General features: G+C 48.5%; 7 protein-coding genes across 7 annotated transcripts; 3 read left to right on the top strand and 4 right to left on the bottom strand.

Annotated features, from left to right (window-relative positions):
- Positions 1–541: 541 nt before the first annotated feature.
- CC84DRAFT_896047 (glucan 1,4-alpha-maltohexaosidase precursor) lies at positions 542–2,848 on the top strand. The gene is made up of 2 exons (XM_018187821.1): positions 542–1,010; positions 1,063–2,848. The coding sequence occupies exons 1-2, from the start codon at positions 998–1,000 to the stop codon at positions 2,577–2,579; spliced, it is 1,530 nt and encodes a 509-aa protein (XP_018034627.1). The 5' UTR covers positions 542–997; the 3' UTR covers positions 2,580–2,848.
- CC84DRAFT_1250040 (MFS general substrate transporter) lies at positions 2,849–5,363 on the bottom strand. The gene is made up of 3 exons (XM_018184298.1): positions 4,811–5,363; positions 4,318–4,752; positions 2,849–4,268 (listed from the first exon to the last, which is right to left on the bottom strand). The coding sequence occupies exons 1-3, from the start codon at positions 5,064–5,066 to the stop codon at positions 3,118–3,120; spliced, it is 1,842 nt and encodes a 613-aa protein (XP_018034628.1). The 5' UTR covers positions 5,067–5,363; the 3' UTR covers positions 2,849–3,117.
- Positions 5,364–7,195: 1,832 nt separating this feature from the next.
- On the top strand, positions 7,196–7,902 carry CC84DRAFT_1166343 (uncharacterized protein; the record flags this gene model as incomplete). Its single annotated transcript, XM_018178938.1, has 1 exon — positions 7,196–7,902. The coding sequence occupies one exon, from the start codon at positions 7,199–7,201 to the stop codon at positions 7,736–7,738; it is 540 nt and encodes a 179-aa protein (XP_018034629.1). The 3' UTR covers positions 7,739–7,902.
- Positions 7,903–8,201: 299 nt separating this feature from the next.
- On the top strand, positions 8,202–9,691 carry CC84DRAFT_1166345 (mitochondrial carrier). Its single transcript, XM_018178939.1, has 4 exons — positions 8,202–8,428; positions 8,534–8,953; positions 9,002–9,347; positions 9,394–9,691. Exons 1-4 carry the CDS (start codon positions 8,253–8,255, stop codon positions 9,430–9,432), a joined length of 981 nt encoding a protein of 326 aa, XP_018034630.1. The 5' UTR covers positions 8,202–8,252; the 3' UTR covers positions 9,433–9,691.
- A 6,501-nt stretch (positions 9,692–16,192) lies between these two features.
- Positions 16,193–16,363, bottom strand: CC84DRAFT_1094907 (uncharacterized protein; the record flags this gene model as incomplete). Its single annotated transcript, XM_018174586.1, has 1 exon — positions 16,193–16,363. A coding segment is annotated over one exon (171 nt), but the record flags the coding sequence as incomplete, so codon positions are not given.
- Positions 16,364–17,712: 1,349 nt separating this feature from the next.
- On the bottom strand, positions 17,713–17,895 carry CC84DRAFT_1095635 (uncharacterized protein; the record flags this gene model as incomplete). Its single annotated transcript, XM_018174622.1, has 1 exon — positions 17,713–17,895. A coding segment is annotated over one exon (183 nt), but the record flags the coding sequence as incomplete, so codon positions are not given.
- Positions 17,896–18,180: 285 nt separating this feature from the next.
- On the bottom strand, positions 18,181–18,489 carry CC84DRAFT_1178126 (uncharacterized protein; the record flags this gene model as incomplete). The annotated part of the gene is made up of 1 exon (XM_018180318.1): positions 18,181–18,489. One exon carries the CDS (start codon positions 18,487–18,489, stop codon positions 18,181–18,183), a length of 309 nt encoding a protein of 102 aa, XP_018034633.1.
- Positions 18,490–19,314: the final 825 nt, after the last annotated feature.

Consider the following 19,314-nt stretch of genomic DNA (forward strand, 5'->3'; position numbering starts at 1 on the left):
ATGAAACCTGGGTTACTGGTGGCAGGCACCGCAAAGTCTGGGTTACTAGGAGACCTAGAGAGGAGCTTAATGATACCTGTATAGTTGAAAAGGTATGCAGGAAGCGTGGGTGGATGTTTTGGGGCTGCTTTTCAGGCATTACAAAGGGTCCTTGCCTATTCTGGGAGAAAGAATGGAAGACTATCAATAAGGAGAGCTACTGTGAGAGGATTGTTCCTATTGTTGATGGCTGGTTACGTATGAATCCTACTTTGAGATTCATGCAGGATGGGGCGCCAGGTCACTCTGCTGCGTATACTCGCAATGAGCTTCATGAGCGAGGTATCTATCCTATCTACTGGCCAGCCTTCTCCCCAGACCTCAACCCTATCGAGGCTGTTTGGAATAAGATGAAGGACTATATAGAGCTGCACTACCCTGATCAAGAAGGTGGGAGGCAGCCTACATATGACGCTCTACGGCAGATTGTACAGGAAGCGTGGGACTCGATTTCAGTGCAGGATCTAAGGGAGCTCATTGATAGTATGCCAGCTAGGTGCCAGGCGGTATTAGATGCCGAGGGTGGTTATACAAAGTACTAGAAACCGTATACAAAACAAGACAATACCGGGCTTACGTTACCTGACTCCTGCCAAGCTGCATCCCTGCAGTGCGCGGGCCATGTACACTACTTATGCCTGATACCACAGTAGGCTCGCTTCGCCCCACTACATATCCCACATCCCACCATCTCCACCTACGTCATACGCGGAACTGTTGAACAAGTGCAAGCCCTCGCTCAGTCTCTGCTTCTGCCCCAAACCGGATCTGCAGTCAGAGTGCGGGAGATAAACCTGCTTGCGGGCACGTGGGACGCACGGCCCTAACCGCTTCAGAATGACAGCACATTTCCTTCACGACATGTTTATAGCTGCGCTATGCGCCACACTTGTTCAACAATCTCATTTCTTTCTCTAATCATTGTTAATATTCAGTAGACCGAAGTCTACCTTGCAAGATGGGTGAAGATGGTAAAAAATCCGCGCCTAGGGATCAAACGTATCATCAACTGACAGCAAGCAGAACGCACTCCTACGCCCGAAAACGCGACGCTCTTCCAGGCCTTCGAGTGGAATGTTCCTGCCGACCACGCACACTGGAAGCGACTCACAAAAGTTCTACCCGCTCTCTCCTCCATTGGCCTCAGTGCGTTCTGGCTGCCGCCAGGCTGCAAGGCGGCATCTTACCAGGGCAACGGCTACGACATTTACGATCTGTACGACCTAGGCGAGTTCGACCAGAAAGGCAAGCGGGCGACCAAATGGGGCACGAAAGAAGAGCTGCTCGAGCTCAGCAAGCTCGCAAAGGAGAAGGGTGTTGGCCTCCACTGGGACGCCGTACTCAACCACAAAGCTGGTGCGGACAAGACTGAAAAATGCCGCGCAGTCGAAGTGGACGATGCCGACCGCACAAAGGAAGTCTCTGAACCATACGAGATCGAGGGATGGTTAGGCTTCGACTTCCCCGGCCGTGGCGACAAGTACTCCAAGATGAAGTACCACTGGGAGCACTTCTCCGGCACCGACTACAACCAGGCCAACGAGAAGAAAGCCATCTACAAGATTCTGGGCGACAACAAGGGCTGGTCCCGCAGCGTTGACGAGGAGAACGGCAATGCAGACTACATGATGTTCGCAGATATCGACTACAGCCACCCAGAGGTCGCCGAGGACGTCAAGCGCTGGGGACCCTGGATCACCAAGGAGGTCGGGCTCAGCGGGTTCCGCCTCGACGCCGTGCAGCACTTCAGCGAGCGCTTCACTAACGAGTGGATCAACGTTCTTCGCGAAGAATGCGGACACGACATCTTCATCGTCGGAGAGTTTTGGAACGGAAACGTCGACCAGATAATCCCCTGGCTTGAGGAAATGCACCACAAGTTCAGCCTTTACGATGCGCCACTCGTCTACAACTTCAGCACCATCAGCACGTCCACGGGCGCGGACCTCCGAAAGGTCTTCGACGACACCCTTGTGCAGCGGTTCCCAGAGAAGGCGGTTACCGTTGTAATGAACCACGACACGCAGCCCGGATCGACGGTCGAGACGCACGTCGAGGGCTGGTTCAAGCCGTTGGCATACAGCCTGATCCTGTTCCGCGAGCAAGGCTACCCTTGCGTTTTCTACGGAGACATGTATGGCATGAAGGGCGACCACGAGGAGCCGCCTTCCTGCGGTGGCAAGCTAGCCGACCTCGTGCTTGCGCGGAAACTGTACGCATACGGAAGCCAGGAGGACTATTATGATGACCCGAACTGCATTGGATGGGTGAGGAGAGGCACGTGGGATCACCCCGCGGGAATGGCCGTGGTGATGAGCAACGAGGGGCCAGGCGAGATTAAGATGGCGGTAGGCGAGATGCACAAAGGGCAGATTTGGACAGATGTGCTCGGGTGGGAAGAGGCTGAGGTCGAGATCGATGACGAGGGCTACGGAGTATTCCCCTGCCCAGGCATCAGTGTGAGCGTCTGGGTGAGGAAGGATGCCAAGGGGAGGGATCAATTCCCTGTGGATCTCGATTCGAACATTTACGAGCAATAACCGCTGGGTAGGGGAGGTCTTTTGACTCGTCATTGGCGCATGGATGGTTACCTCATAGAAAGGTCAAACGTAGATAGGCTAGAGATATATACATGGAGGGCTAACACACAATTCCAGGCTTCACTGTGGATCTGAAATCTATTACCGCTGCTCTTCAAGTGTAAATGTCGATTGATCGTTGACGATCCAGAAAGCAACCGGATTGATATCTAATGCATAACTCGACAGACTGCCGTTGAAACATTCACCATGCAATGCTCGCAGAACGCTCAGAAGATACCTGCAAAGTAAAAAGAAGATCCTCGCTCACAGCAACGCTGAACGCGCCTCTGAAATGAACCTAGTCTGGGTGGTATCCACAGGTTTTAAAAGCTTCGGAAAATGGGTCCACATCGCAGAAGCATGGATGGTAGACTGTGAGACCCACGGAGTGCACCGACTCCGTCGCCAACACGCAAGTGAGTGGAAATAACATCCGATTAAAAAAAAATCCCGTGCCGCCGGATACCAATTTGTCGAATCATGATGCATTCCTTCCTTAATACTCGTAAGATTGTCGAGGCGGGGCAATGCTGCCATACCCTTGCTGCGGCTCGTCCTCTTCTAGCAAGCTCTCCATTATGCTGCCGACATCAGTGTTGGTGACGGTCATCGCGTCCTCGTCCTGCAGCTTTTTCTGCATGCGATACGTCTGCACCGTCACGTATGTAACGAGCGCTACCCCGACGATGAATGCAGCAACAGCCAGGAAAACATTGACGGGAACAGGATTGCCTTCGAAAGCTGTCTTTGTCAAAGCGGCGATAGCTGTTTGGGACAGATTGATCACGCCGGAAAAGAAGATGATAGTTCCATAGACGCGGCCAAATGTGGCATAGCCAAAGACCTTGGTGGCGTAGTCTGACATGGCGGAGTAGTAGAGTGGTCGGAGGGCGACAAATAGGATGACGTTGAGATAGCCTGCCCACAATGTAGCTATCGAACCTACAACGCCAATAATCGTGATGATGACCAGAATAAGAAGTAACACGCCAGGGACGCTCACGTTGTCAAGCAGAATGCCGAGGAATGGTGTGCTGATCACGCCACCGATAGGCAGGGCCCAGTCGAAGAACTCGTTGATGCGCGTCGCGAGCTCGATCGAGCCCAGCATGTAGAGATACTGCTCTCTAACCGTGGCAATAAAATAATTCATGCGAATCATCTGTAGAACTGTAAGAAGCGTCAGAAGGTAGAACCAGGGGGTCATCATCTGCTCGTTGGGAGGCTTGTTGTGCAGAGCACCCCAAACACCAGCAGCATCTTGTCGATGCTCCTCCCTCTCTTCGAGCCTTCTTCGCCTGTCGGGAGAGCCGACAAGCTTGTCGAGCTTCTGTTGTCGCCTCTTACGGCGGTTGCTTCGCATCTTGCGGCGTCTCCACATCTCATCATCGGACAGCTCGTCGTCTGACGAGTGCACGTCTCGCATTACATCCTCGGCCTTTTCTAGTTTCTGCTGCAGCTGTCCTGGGGTCTTGTAGCTCTCAGTTGGCAAGAAAGTCAGCTGCGCAAGGAGGATTGCGAAAGGCACGATCAGATAGGCGAGGAAGAAGTGCTGTGGTTTGAAGGCACGGTTGGTAGCATCGTAAATCAGTCGTGCAAATAAAAATATGGCCGCTGAAGCATCAAAGGCACCCGTCACTAATGCAACTGCGTACATGTTAGTATCCTATGAAGATGTGCATGAAGTTTGACTTACCAATAGTGCCTGCATATTTTGGAAAGGCATTGGCGATCTGAAAAGAAGGCAGAAAGATGAAGTTACCTCCAAGCGCAAGGAAGAAGTTACCGATGGTGTATCCGTCAAATTCATCAATCTGGAAAGCTAGGCTCATAAGAATGCTGCCAGCAGCGAGACAGAGACATCCTAGAAGGAAACATAGTCTTGGACCATAGCGATCAAGTAATGCGCCCACGGGCAGCGCAGAAAGATTCGCGGTCGTAGAGGCGAGCGAGAAGAAGAAGTTGAGTCGCAAGTCCTGCTCAAAGCATACTTCCACGCCTCTTTTCAGCTCTTCTGGTGTGCATAGGTCCTGGTAGACGCCTTCCTGAATCAGAATGGGCTTGAGTGCGGCAAACCCGAAGACGATGCCACTTGCGAACCAACAGGCGAGCACTGTTGTGATTACCTGGGCTGTGTCACGGGTCAGCGTTGTTCTCGGTAGTGACGGATTCGGGCATTTTATACGAACCAATTCGCTTTGCGGTTGAAACAGTGTACTGCGTCACACCGCCATAATTCTCTACTGTCTCTTCCGGTGGCTTCAAGAAGTCGTAGCTGGCAAGACGCCGTATCGATTTGTTGCTGTCAAAGCCGCTACCGAGGGAAAGTCGGCGCTCGGAACGGGCCACGGACTCTGCGCGCTCTAGCGGTGGAAGGAAGAGGTCGACCAACGCCTCCTCTCGGTCCTGGCCTTCCAGTTGAGAGACATGCTGCACGAGAGACATGGACACTCAGCAGCAAAGGGCAATGGCGCTGGATTCTGACTGACCGAAAGTGAAGGCGTGCAGAGTTTGAAAAATGCGGCAGGAGAGATTATATCGAGTAAAAGAACCTGGCCGGACCCTGGTTGGTCAATGAGTAAGTTAGCCCCGATCTCGGTCACGCGCAGGTCAATCGAACGGTTCTAGCTTGTCGCGGCCAACGGGCATGTGATGTTGTTGCGTTCCCTAGAGCACTGCCGATGTGCTCCCATGCGATGTCGAAGTGGTGTGCTGTCTGCGCTGCTCGATTGTTCTCGAAAGTTGTGCAGTTGACGCTATCTCTACGAAACACGGCCTGATTGGGGTGCTGGCTCCTGCTACCGAGACGCATTGACCAATGGCGCTACGGCCAACTGTGAGAACATCGACGATCATCGCCCCACACAGGCTCCTAAGCGCCACGGCTTCTGTATCTTCAATCTATGTGTTTGGCTATGCAATTGATTCGAACCAGCGACTGTGTGCGATATCGCAGCCATGTCTCTGCAGCGAACGCATACACCGTGCTGATAATGCGCCACATTTTGCGATAAGACCCGTCGCGCTGGGAGCAAATCTTAGAAAGGGGAACGGACTATTGCCTCCGAACAGCCGTTCGAGCAAGCCGGGACGAACACCAGGGGGTTCAACGGTCTGGACGCCTTTGGATGGGCGTCTACATCCTCACCTAAACTCTGATTGAATTGGGAGGGTGAAGTAGCCATGCATGTGTATCCTTGTCACGTACTGCACACTGAAGTCGCTCTTGCATTCTTCAATAGCCCCAAATATCGCCAGAAGCCCTTCATTTTCCACCCTAAGGCAACACTAGCCAGCCTTCACAGCCTTTCTCAGCAATGGCTAGGGGATCAAAAAAGCACGCCAAATGGCGACCAGCGCACCCTCAAGCCTGATACAACGACACTATCTATAGCAGACGATGTCCTTTCTCAAAGACTCCTTACCAGCTTTTGATGAGCCTCCCAATCCTCGGGCAACATTTCACCGGAATCGGCCAAAGACACCCCCCGTATCAAATAACGATCGCAGACCACGTGTTTCGTTGAGTCAAGTTAACCACGCGCTATGTGATCCTGGTGACATTCCTTTGACCAGGGAGCGCAAGACGAGGCCGCCAGCTTCTTCAGAGCATCATATTGCGACACCTCTCCAAACGCGAGCACGGTTGAAGAAATCTTGCATGCAACGTATGAGTTTCTCAATGGCGAGATCTGGCGGAGCAAGACCGCATTGATGGGAAGGCAGAATTTCTATTCGAGAGGGTTGTTCCCAAACTCCAAAGGGAACAATCTGCCACAAGTCAGCACAGCGAAAGAGTTGAGGAAGGCGAACAATGGAAGTGGCCTTACGATACCGTTACCGAACTTAGGAATGAGTTATTACAAGAACATGATGGAGCACATACGAGCAGGGTTAGGCCCTCGGCTGTTCACTGAAGAAGACATGGTCGAGAGACTGCGCCTTGAACCCAGAGGGGGTTCGGGAACGGACAATGTTCAGTGCTCTGAAGAGACCTATGATGAGCTCCTGGTCGTACTTCGAGCATGGAACGCAAGTGTTGGAATGCACCCAGGTCTTGATAGACAGCGGCAAGATCTGCTTGATACTTTCGAATCACGATGCCTGTTAATTGATAGGGCCGAAAAGGGACACCAGCAAATGACGCTTCTCGAGAAGCAATACTTGCTTCTGCAGGCAGCCCTGAGTGCATACCGATCCGAATTAGAACATTTCGAGGGTCAGAATGTGTTCAATCAGCTTATCGTCATGATCGCGAATCAGGGTTTCGCAATTCCAGACCTGGATGATGAGGTTAGAGGCCGCGCCATCGAAACGCTTTTCAGGGGATTCCGCTCCAGGTTATATCTCGGAGAGGACCATGTCGCGAGAAGGCAGCGACTTGAGGCAGATGTTGGAAGAGTGAGGCTCCAAGAAGATGACGCCCTAGCGCAGGAGTTGGCCAAAAGAGATGAAGCACTTGGACAAAAAGAGCTGCAACGAAGCCTCGGAGAAAGTCCGAACTACTATCAAAATTGCCCGGACACGCCTGTGCGACAAGGTCCTGGAAGATTTCCAGCTTTTGGCCGAGCACAGAAATGGACGGCCTGCAGGTTGCAAAAACCTCGGCATCAGCTTCGGCTTTAGCGCAGAGTTGCATTGAGAGTAAAGACGCAATGGACGAAGTTTTGCAGATTCGAGTGTCTGGTATCGACAATGCGTTGAAGAGAGCACTCGACCGTCTGCGCAAGATGAACAGCCTAAGCAGTGACAACAGTAGTCTAGTAATGAAACTCGCAGGACTTGATGTCCCGAAGGCCGAGCGAAAGGCAGTCCTGGAGCGACGGCGGAACGATCGTAGAACTCCGTATATCATGATGAAGGTCACAAATCAGAGCTTCCAATTACCAGGCATGTCGCAGCGCGTGTTTAAGCAAATGGATGAAATAGATGATTCGTTGCATTGCGTCTTGGATGCGGCCAGGGCTAACTTTTACGCGCACGACACGCTATTGGCGAGAGTCGATGAGGATGACCCCTACTGTATGGACGAAACTTCGTATGTAGTCAAGAAACCTGAGACTGTAGTAATGGGTGTGGAAAAAGAACAAGTTGGAGACGGAAAGCGCGGCGGGTAACGACGGAATCGCGTCTGAGGAGCACTAAGTACATTAGCATGAGAAGTTCATGGCACTGAAATATGCCGTTGTACGCTGCAGTTGCAATAAGGTTCGCATGCAGACGGAGCCGCATTCGTCATTCCTGTGGTGATGATGCCACGTAGGTACCTGCCAGTTTTGGGGAGTTGCGCGTACCCATCTCGAGGAGTTTACCCTGAGCGATCGCACATCTTATGAGTTATTTTCCCGCGCAGCATCACAGGCTAGAGATTGCTACGTAAAACGGAGGTTGCTCGGAAATCGAGGCCATGGTGTACCGGAATCGCACGCGCTAGTAGCGCGCCCTGTGAATGGTTCGCTCGCGGTTGGCCGGGTGTCGGAAATATCGGGAATTCACGGGCGCGATCTGATTGGGCTTAGGGCCAATTAACAACTTTTCCTACTTGCTTCCATCCGTCAGTTGTCGTCAATCCTCATCAACACCACCATCTCCACTCTGTCCTTTCTTCTCCATCTCGCCGCCGTCGTCACAATGTCTGCCCAGGCTCCCCCCACCTCCACCGGCTCCACCAAGCTCGATGCCATCAAGGCTACGGCCGCAGCTGCTAACCCGGCCAACCCCAAGGGTCTCGACCTTTACTCGCGATTCGCTTTCGCCGGTGCCGTCTGCTGCGCTGTCACCCACGGTGGCTTCACTCCCGTCGATGTGTACGTGTTCCGCGCCGATGGCGCGCCCGCGCGAGCACCAATGGCTACTCGTCCGGTCGCGCCTGCCTGTCACGATAGCGGGCCCAACCGCTAACATTGTCGCAGCGTCAAGACCAGGATCCAGCTCGACCCCGCGACCTACAACAAGGGCCTAGTCGGCAGCGCCAGGCAGATCCTCGCCAACGAGGGTTTCGGCGCTCTCTGGACTGGTGTCGGTCCTACCTTCGCTGGTTACTTCCTCCAGGGTGCCTTCAAGTTCGGTGGATATGAGTTCTTCAAGCAGCAGTGCATTAACCAGTTCGGCTACGAGACTGCCTCCAACAATCGCACCGCCGTCTACCTCGCTTCGGCCGCTACCGCCGAGTTCTTCGCCGACGTCGCCCTCTGCCCCCTCGAGGCCACCCGTATCCGTCTCGTCTCCCAGCCCACCTTCGCCAACGGCCTTGTTGGTGGCTTTTCCAAGATCTTGAAGCAGGAAGGTGTCGGCGCGTTTTACTCTGGTTTCGGACCCATTTTGTTCAAGCAGTACGTAGCCTCGATTATGGGCTTGTAAAGATCCGCTGACACATACAGGGTTCCCTACACCATGGCCAAGTTCGTCGTTTTCGAGAAGGTCTCCGAGATGGTCTACCAGTCCGTCGACAAGAGCAAGGCCTCCAGCGGCATGCAGACTACCATCAACCTTGGCTCCGGTCTTATCGCCGGATTCGCTGCCGCCATTATCTCGCAGCCTGCCGACACTATGCTTTCCAAGATTAACAAGACCCAGGGTCTCCCTGGAGAGGGCACCATGACCCGTCTCATCAAGATTGCCGGTGAACTCGGCCTCCGTGGCTCCTTTGGTGGTATCGGCGCCCGTCTCTTCATGGTTGGTGGTATCACCGCTGGTCAGTTCGCCATCTACGGTGACATCAAGAAGGTATGTAAAGCCACCTGAAATCATTCGACGTGGCTAACTTTTATAGGCTCTTGGCGCCACAGGTGGTGTAGAAATCTCGAAATAGAGGGTGTTGGGCGAGGAGCATGAGTGCCAGCCATGATACCAAGACAGCCATGAAGCTTTTTGCGGGCTTCGGAACAACGCCAAAAGTAATGATCTGTCTTTGTACCTTTTTCTTGCATATGGATTGCATGGGTTTCTTCTTTAGCTTCATGTGTTTGCGTATATTTGCAGTCATAGATTTTCTGCGCTGCCGCTAGACGTCGGACAAGCGGGCTATGTAACAGTACGAGTGGTTGGGAACTAGCTGCACAATAGACGGAACTCCCTAATCTTTATACCCAAACCTAACTCGCATTGCTTAGCGGACTAAGTCCTTTCAGAATGCATTGAGAACATGCGCACCGAATTCGATTCCATCAATTAACTTTACACAGAACCCATGTCTACGCATTTAATTCACACTTACTATCTTGAATTATATATATTGAATTATAAGAGTTCTATTACGACTAGTAGTAATGTTACGATCATAGGAAACACAAGTTGGGAATTGGTAGGAAATAATACAACTAGAGATAAATGTCACGGTAACCCCAGGCTACCTGACAAGCATGGATATACTGCTGGCAGTAGTATATCTCAGAGGTATCGCGCGCTGGCAGCCAGCCAATAGAATAGTATATGGGTGACCCGTTGTTAAATCCAGAAGGGTAGCTAGTCCTAAAGGGTTAGGGTTGGTTCTCGGGCAAGACAACTGAGGGAAGGGAAGGGGTCTTGTTGATACTCTAGTATCAGAAGATAGGTAACGAGTCAACAATATGGCCTGAGTGTAATCCAAACGATAGATTAATAAACAGGTTGAACACGAATGTGAGAGCCCACATTCGAGTTCCTATATACTTGGTCCACGACTAATCTGTACAGAATCGCTCTGCTACAAATCAGTCACGTGTAAAATGATCTGCTATAGATCAATCACGTGACTCGTTACGTGCCCTCCACGCGTCATTAGCGTTAACTGGGGCATCTTTACGTGTACGCACCTGTGGCTGTATACAAAGTGTCCCTTCCGTCCCATGTTGGACCTGGATCCTAACACCCGTCTGCTAGCTAATTGGTCGAATCATGGCGCTAGCTACCCTTGGTAAGGGCATGTGTCAGATATGAGGGCGTGTACTGAGTATCTCACTGTTGTCAGATAAGGGCCTACAAAGTTGCCTTGGTACGGACAGTACTCCGGGTAGGAGGTGGCAGGGATAGCTGGCCATCAGCCCTTGCTGGACACCCAGCCCCGAAGCAAGGGATAGTTGATAGGAACCCGATAAAAGCTGGCAGAACACACGTATACAACAACAATGAATCAATTCATCTCATCTCTAGATCACTAACATCCATCAAATCACTGTGTGAATCTAATAATTAAGAGTCTCACTGCCTCAACCGATATACCAATTAACCATGACAGCCCAATTAACCCCTTAGTGCATAGAGATAACGCTCCACGACTACAACGACTTCATAGGATGGTATACATAGCTATAGGCACGCTACATTGCATATAACCTATAGGATAAGGTCAACCCTAATTTAGTAACTCTACTAATTATGTAACTAGTAGCTATCTAAGTACTAGTTATCGCAAACTACGCCCTAGTAGCCAATATTAAGATACTAGTGCAATAGTCTAAGCTATTAACAGCCAGATAGAAGGCCTTTAAGGAGGACCTTAAGTACTATAAGATCTATTATAAATAGTATAAGAGCGATTAATATAAATATAAGAAGGAGTAGATAAGCATCTAGTATATTATTACGTTCATCTATTTAATGGTGGCAAAATACCTCTAGCGCACATACTATCTACCTAATTAGCCACTCTACTAATGGGTTATAAGTCTTAAGCTTACTGTCGGCGTTAATGAGCAATTCGAACAAGAGCACGCTAGAGATAGATATCTTATAGCTCTAAAAGTAATAAGAAGTGTTAATTAATAGGAAACCTAGCTTACTAAATATAATTAGGCAGCTATAGAAGCGGAGACCTATAGGGTTACTAAAGTAATATAACTAAATATGATTACAAAGGACTTTCTAGTAGCTATTAATAAAGTGGCACCTATATAGGCTATAGCCTTCTAAGACTATGGTAGATACGCCGCCGGTATAACTAGAAAGGAGATAATGAAATGGTTCTAAGAGTATATGATGGTAAACCACCCTAGTATAAAGAGTAAGCATAAAGTGGCCTTTATAACTAATAGAGCCTTTCTCACTAATAGTGGTAAAACTACTTAGGGTAATTGTTATAAGGGGTTTCCACGTACCTAACCGTAGGTTCGGACCCTACGGGTATTCAGTAATTCGAGCGTAAGGGATGGCGGTACCAAAGAGGTTAGGTGAATATCCTACACCGTATGATAGTACGATGCAACAAATATCAAGAGAAGGCTAATAGTTTATATAAAGACGAGTGGCTTCAATTTAGATATAAAAGTAAGCTTTCAAAGTTGACTACGAAGAATAGGAAATGTTTAGAGAATGTCCAGGACTATATACCAATCGTCCCACCCTTTACGGTCTTCCGATTCCTCGTCGGGGTCCCGCCAAGCCATCAGGGTCCCGGGACCCATCGGGGTCCCTAGGACCTTGCTCGTATGCTGGACCTCGTCACATAACCCTGGGGTCCCGCCAAGTCCTTCTTTCTGCGGGGCCCTATCACGTGGTGTCGGGCTACGTGAGCCCAAGCAAATGCTTACTGGCCTTGCCAGATCAGCATCACCTTTATTCTCGTTGTTTCCTACCGCTGTCCCGCGGTCTTCTTTAGTGATTGTAACATTACCTCCCCCCTTAGGGCTATCATCCCGATACCCTTGTCTTTGCCCTGCGGCGTGGTATTTTAGTGGGGTCGGCATCGTTCCCAGCCATATAAAGGTAGGCCTGCCCCAGCCCACACTAAGGTCGTATCCTCCTCTAGATTTCCCTCGCCTGTCTGACCATGCCAAAAGTCCCAAAGCCCTCTATCTAGAAACGTCGTGCCCGTGCGCAGAACATCGAGTCTTAGGGTTTAGAGATGGCTGGCTCTCTAGGTTGTGAACGTTGCAGGTAGATAAAGCTTCACTATTTTGTAGACGCAGCATCGGGTTATTATACTAGGTGTATTTTAGTGTATACTAAATGCAGCCTCTTTATTCCAGAGAGCGATTGGCAGTAGATCCAAGACGAAGAGGAAGAGACTTGGTTAGCGCTACTACGGGCGCGTGCTGAGGCGGCTCGTCTCGAGCTGGCGCTTGCCGAGGTGGAGTAGAAGAAGCGTTCTTATGCTCGTTAGGACCTCCAGGTCGCTAATACATTAGATCGTCTAAAAGAGGGGGATTCTTCTGCTACGCAGGGTACGGCTTCCATTAGTACTTCTGGATTACTACCATCTTTATCCTTATCCACTAACTACGGCTGGTCGTAGGCTAATCTTTTCAATTTTCCTTTCTTCCTAGCTAACGTTGATCCGGTCGCGTCACCGCGTTGTTCCCCTAGGGTTTCGCTCGAAAATCCTCGAGTGCCTTCTTATAGTTCGTGAGGTTTTCCTCTAGTTCCTATGTGTTGTACTAATCTGGCCATCCTTTCCACTTAACTAAGTATCACTGCTAACCTCTAATTATGCATAGGTCCTTAATTTCTTTGACTTTATATTTGTCGTCTTCTAGTTCCAGTTGGGTCTCAATTGGAGCGTCTGGTGGTGCTGGTTCTAGGAGATTTTTGTAGAAAGTAGGGTGTATCTTTATACTGGTTAGTAGTAGTAGTTTTGTCGTAACTAGTCCTTTTATTTCTTAAACTTCGAAAGGTCCTACCCATAGGTAATCCAGTTTTTTGCTTGGCCTTTTTGTTTTAAGGTTTTTTTGTAATAGGAAAACTTTGTCCCCCCTCTTAAGGGTTGGTCCCTTAATCCTTTATTTATTCGCGTTTCTTAATGCTGAGAGGGCCTTACGGGTGATCCTTTCCCGTAGGATTTTATAAAGTTCCTTCATTTTCTACGCTCTATCTTAAGCTCCTGTTGAAATACTCTATATATCTCTTGGATCTCGATAAGTAACCAGCTCATATCCATAATTTGCGTAATGGGGTGAGTAGCCCATTATACCCAATCTGGCACTATTATACGCTAACTAGGCTGTTAGTAATAGCTCTACCTAATTGTCTTATTATTTGTTGACGTAGAACCGCAGATACTGTTCTAGTGTCTAATTCGTGCGCTCCGTTTGTCCATTAGTCTAGGGGTAGAAACTCGTTAAGAGTCTCCGGTTCGTCCCTAGAGCGGCCGTAAATGTGTCCCAATATTTAGACGTGAAGAGCTTATCTCTATCCATAATAAATTCTTCCAGAGGGCCGTGTTCCGCGAATAATGCGCTGTCGACTTCGTAGGCCAGGTCTTTAGCTATTATGGACTCTTCCATGGCCCTAAATTTGGCCGCCTTTATTAGTTGATCCACTATTACCATGATAGTGTCGCACATCCGTTTTATTCTGGGTTGTAGTGATTTCGGGAGTTTTACTATAAAGTCCATCGTTACGCTTTGCCATGGGCGTTCTGCTACTAGTAATGGTTATAGTAATTCATAAGGCTTATGTCTCTTAGGCTTATTTTTATGACAAGCCAAATAGTTACTTATTTCTTTCGTAACCATCTATTTGAGTTTAGGAATGGCGTACTTATTTATGATGCGACGTATTGTTTCTTTAACGCCTAGGTGTCCCCATTCTCGTAATCCATGGAGTTTTCGTATTAGTACTAGTGCGTATTTTATTAATACCACTTTTCTTCTAATGCGATCCCGCTCTTCCCCGCTTAAGCCGTGCTTGAAGAGATTGTATTCTTCCTTTTATTCTTTGGATAGGCGGCAATAATCCTGAAAGTCGAACACTCTAGTTCTGCTGTAGCTCAGTTCCGCCTTTCATACTTCGATCTGGGGGTTCTAATAATCTAGTTTTATTACTCCCCTTTCCAGTTGGTTGTATTCTATGGTTCCATCCATTTGTTTTCTAAGCACTGCATTGTGTAGTTCGGGTTTATCCTTGATTAGGTTAGATCTCCTGCTTAGTGCGTCCGCCGCGCCGTTAAGAGTTCCTAGTTAATAATGAATCACAAAATCGAAGTTTACTAGGAATTCCGCCTATTGAACTTGTCTTCAGTTAAGCTTCTTGGTTGCCATGAAGCTCGTAAGGTTTATATGGTCCGTCCATACCTCAATCTTGGTTGGGGCGCCCATTAGTTGCGTCTCCCATTGTTCAAAGGCATCCACTACCCCTAGTAGTTCCTTGTCGTGAACATCGTAGTTTAGTTCTGCCCTAGAGAACTTTTAGGAATGGAAGAACACCGGTCTCCATTTCTCGTCTTTATATTATTAAGTGAACACAGCTCCTAATGCGTAGTCTAATGCGTCTGTTTCCACACGAGTCTTCCTTCGTGGGTCAAATATCTGAAGCAGGGGTGCCTATAGGAAGAGCACTTTAAGCCACTTAAAGGCTTCTTTTACTTCTTTCCTAAACCCTACCCACTTGTCCTTTTTTATGAGGTCTGTCATAGGTGCTATTATTTTGGAATAATCCTTAATGAACTTCTAATAGAAGTTGGTAAACCCTAGGAAGGACTGGACGTCCTTCACTAACTTGGGTTCCAGCCATTCTTGTACGGCGGCTACCTTCTTTGGGTCTATAGACACACCTTCCCTTAAGATGATAAATCCCAGGTACTCTATTTTGGTGACATGAAATTCATATTTATCTGGATGTAGGAGTAGTTAATACTCCTTCATTTTCTCTAGTACTTTTTTTACGTATCCTACATATTCTTCTAGCGTTCCACTGGAGTAAATAAGTACATCGTCGAGATAAGCGGTATAGAAGACATCTAAGTATTCGTATAGTGCTTTATTAATAACTGCCTAAAACGTTGTAGGCGTATTGGTTAACCTAAAGGGCATTATGGTGTACTCGTAAAGACCAAACCTGGTTCTAAATATAGTCTTCCACTTATATCCCTTGGCGATTCGGATGCGATGATATCCTTCACGCACGTTAAATTTGGTAAACCATTTGGTTCCTTAGAGTCGGTCCATGAGCTCCGTGATTAATGGTAGTGGATACTGGTTTTTTACCATAGCGTTGTTCAACTGTCTATAATCCATATAGAGTCGCAGCTTACCGTTCTTTTTTAGTACCCATAATATCGGAAATACTGCTGGGCTCTAACTATCCTAAATAAATCCTCTCGCCAGATTCTTCTAGAGGTATTCTCGTAGTTCTTTTTTCTAGTCTACTAATATCGGTCTCAGCCGTTCTGGTTGTAGTTTTGTTCCTTCTTCCAAGGTGATCTTATGATCCTATTCCTAGTATTATGGTAGCGTTTCTTCTTCTTTTTCTTTGAAGAGTCCCGAGTACTCCTTGTACTCTAAGGGTATTGTTACTAACGTCTTTATTTCTTGAAGGTCAGAGCGTCGTACCCATATAATCCTTGCTTGGTCTAGGTTTTCCTCTAGGATCCTAGCGATCTTTACTGCCAAAACCCCCTTGCTCTTTTTCCTGGCCCGCTTCACTAAAGTGCCTAGGGTCTACGGTCTTACCTCACGTGGGTGTCGTGCGCCAGCGACCTTTAGCGTTAGTCCTTAGCTGCGCATGGTTTGATTCTTCCAATTAATGTCTAGGTTGTGTCTTAACAACTAGTTGTAGCCTATAATGGCTTCTAAGCTTCCCAAGTCCACTATAGTGAAGCTATGTTGGCTTTCAAATCCTTTGATACTAACGGGTAACGGCGTTGTTTCCAGGCGTAACTAGCCTTTGCCGTATCCTTGGGAAAACGTCCCATCTGCCATCTCCAACCACATAGGGTTTTCCTTATTATAGTAAGGCAAATTGTATTTCTCTACCACTTTGGGTGAGATTAGACATCCAGTGGCTCTAGGGTCTATTAATGCATTTACTCGGAATCCTCTGATTGTGATTATTTTTTTAAGTTAAAGTCCTGTGACGTCGTCATCTTTAACTACTCTTTGAGCCTTTAGAATGCCCTCACCAGCCTGGCTCTCTGCCTAGTGGCGTTCTAGTTTTTTAACTCGTCCTGGGTGGTTCTTGTGCATGTGCACTCATCGTGTAGTGGATAGTCTGTGAGTTTAGGGTCCTTAGGGTTGATAACCCTGACCCTTCGTTGGCCTCGTCCTCTTTGGGTGGGTCCTTCTCGGCAGTCCCTATAGAGTTATTTCCAATAACGCTCCGCGTCTATGACTCTATCCAACTCTTTTTCGTTGTCTTCCCTGTTTTCCTGGTGGACTGGGTAACCTGTGACCATACATTCCTCCACTAAGATGTGTTGGTGGTCGTGTTCCTGTGCGCTGGATACTACTTCTTCCTTCTCACTAAGGTGTCCAAGACATTTAGTGATCTATTTGCACTTTTCCCATAGGGTCTGGTTGACATGCTGTTCCTGCCTTGGGTCGGGGCAATGTTCCTTAGTGCATTTGTGGAACAATTCTCCTAATCCTTTTCCTGGGCCCATGGGCTAGTATCTGGACGCATGCTTCTATTGCCAGTGCATCGGGCACTAGTGCATAAAGCACTTAAACTATAAGAGTGCGTCGTGATCTTTTGTCCATGCCTCGGCTTTATGGACATGACATAAGCCAATCATATAGGTATCTATAGTAATCCATCCGTGTTCTAGATCGCCTAGTGTCCGCGCTACTCGTGTACGTTCTCATAGGTGTTTGCTACAATCCCATGTAGACGAGCACTGCCACCATTCTAAGATGTCGTGATCGGTTTCCACCTATATTTGCCATAGTGGGTTTTCTACTATGCCTTATCGTTCCTTGGCCTAGTTGTAGGTCCCATGGGCGTTAAACCCGGTGATCTTAACCTTGTGACTATAGTTCGGGGCTTGGTGTTGGTCGCTCCCATACACCCAGTATAGTTCCTATAGAACTCTAGAGGTGACCTCTATGTCCATAGTTATTTCCTAGCTCTTGACGGGTAGCGCCTCCTTGAGGTGTCTCAACATTCCGTCGTTAGAGTCGTTTTCATGTGGGGGCATTGGCGTGCTAGGTCGGATAGCTACCATGGCTATACGGATGACCTTGGCTCGTTTGCCTCCCATTTTCTTGTTTAGGCAATCGGCCTTGAAGTGCCCCTTGTCTCCGTAAGTTAGGCACGCCTTATCCCTAAAACGCTGTTGTTGGACATTGTCCTATTTCTTCTAATGTGCTGACCGCTCATTCTTAGTCTGGGCTTTATCTCCTATAATGACGTCTCCGTCTCGGTCTTGATGTTCTCGTCGATGTTTCTTGGTGTTAGCCTTCTATCTGAAGGTAGGCTTTCCTAATTCCTTTTTTTCCGTCTGGCGTTCGTAGAGCCTATTGTCTACTCGCACTGCGAGTTCGATTAGTTCGTCCAAGTCATCGGCCTTGTCGTGGTGTACTAGTTCGTCCTTAATAATCTCCTTGAGGCCGTTGTAGTACGCGGCCTGCAATGGTGTATCATCCTAGTCGATTCTTGCCTAGAGTTGTCGGAATTCCGCTGAGTAGGTACTTGCCGACTTGGTTTACCTAAGGCGCTGGATTTGTCGCTCAGCCTATTATTTCTTATCCACTTCTCTAAACATGACCTGTATTTGTTCCTGGAAGGTCTCCCAGTCCTTAAATGTCTTCTTCGTTTCTATTCCACATTTGGCGATTGTATTTTCGTTTTTTAAGTAGTCGTCCGTTAGTAGTTGCATCCATTTGGCTACCCTTCTGGTCATGTGCATGCCCGCTACTAGGATCTTGTCTTAATCCGTGGCCAGTATCTGTTTGTTGTACCTGTAGTATAGGTCCATATTTGTGAGGAAAGGTTTGAGTTTTTCCTTGTCCCCGTCAAATAGTTCGGGTACTTTGAACTGCATCTTTGGAGCTATGTTCGTGGCGACCGCCCCGGCTGCCTGAACCTGGAGTTGGCCTATGAGTTCCGCCATCTGCTCCTTGAGCTGTTGGATCTCGCTGGCCTGTGCGGCCAGTACTGTGGCCTGGTTGCTCGTGGGACCAGAAGCGGAGCTTCCAGTCGTGGCCCTAGAGCCTACCGAGCTTGCTGGTGTTGCCATATCAACTCGAAACCTTGGGTAGTCAAAGTGTTACAAGGGGTTTCCACGTACCTAACCGTAGGTTCGGACCCTGCGGGTATTTAGTGATTCGAGCGTGAGGGATGGTGGTACCAAAGAGGTTAGGTGAATATCCTACACCGTATAATAGTACGATGCAATAAATATCAAGAGAAGGCTGATGGTTCGTATAAAGACGAGTGGCTTCAATTTAGATATGAAAGTAAGCTTTTGAAGTTAACTACGAAGAATAGGAAATGTTTAGAGAATGTCCGGGACTATATACCAATCGTCCCACCCTTCACGGTCTTCCGATTCCTCGTCGGGGTCCCGCCAAGCCATCGGGGTCCCGGGACCCATCGGGGTCCCTGGGACCTTGCTCGTATGCTGGACCTCGTCACGTGACCCTAGGGTCCCGCCAAGTCCTTCTTTCTGCGGGGCCCTATCACGTGGTATCGGGCTGCGTGAGCCCGAGTGAATGCTTACTGGCCTTGCCAGATCAGCATCACCTTTGTTCTCGTTGTTTCCTGCCGCTGTCCCGCGGTCTTCTTTAGTGATTGTAACAGTAATAATAGGGATGCCTTTTATGCTAAATACGTACCATCTAAGGGATATCCCTTAAAATGAAAGAGAGCATATCTATATGGGACCTCTTAGCTATTATATAATGAGCCTTTAAATACCATAGGCCTATGCCTAGCATGTGAATAAAGCTATATAGCCAAAGACTACTTTTACCTTTATAAGGAACTAGCACCTGCATAGTGGAAACTAAGACTAGCTATTAGTAAACTAATTAAGCTTAAACGTAAGCATAATAGCGCGTTT

Source organism: Paraphaeosphaeria sporulosa, assembly GCF_001642045.1.
Source record: "Paraphaeosphaeria sporulosa strain AP3s5-JAC2a unplaced genomic scaffold CC84scaffold_7, whole genome shotgun sequence".
Classification (NCBI taxonomy): Eukaryota; Fungi; Ascomycota; class Dothideomycetes; order Pleosporales; family Didymosphaeriaceae; genus Paraphaeosphaeria; species Paraphaeosphaeria sporulosa.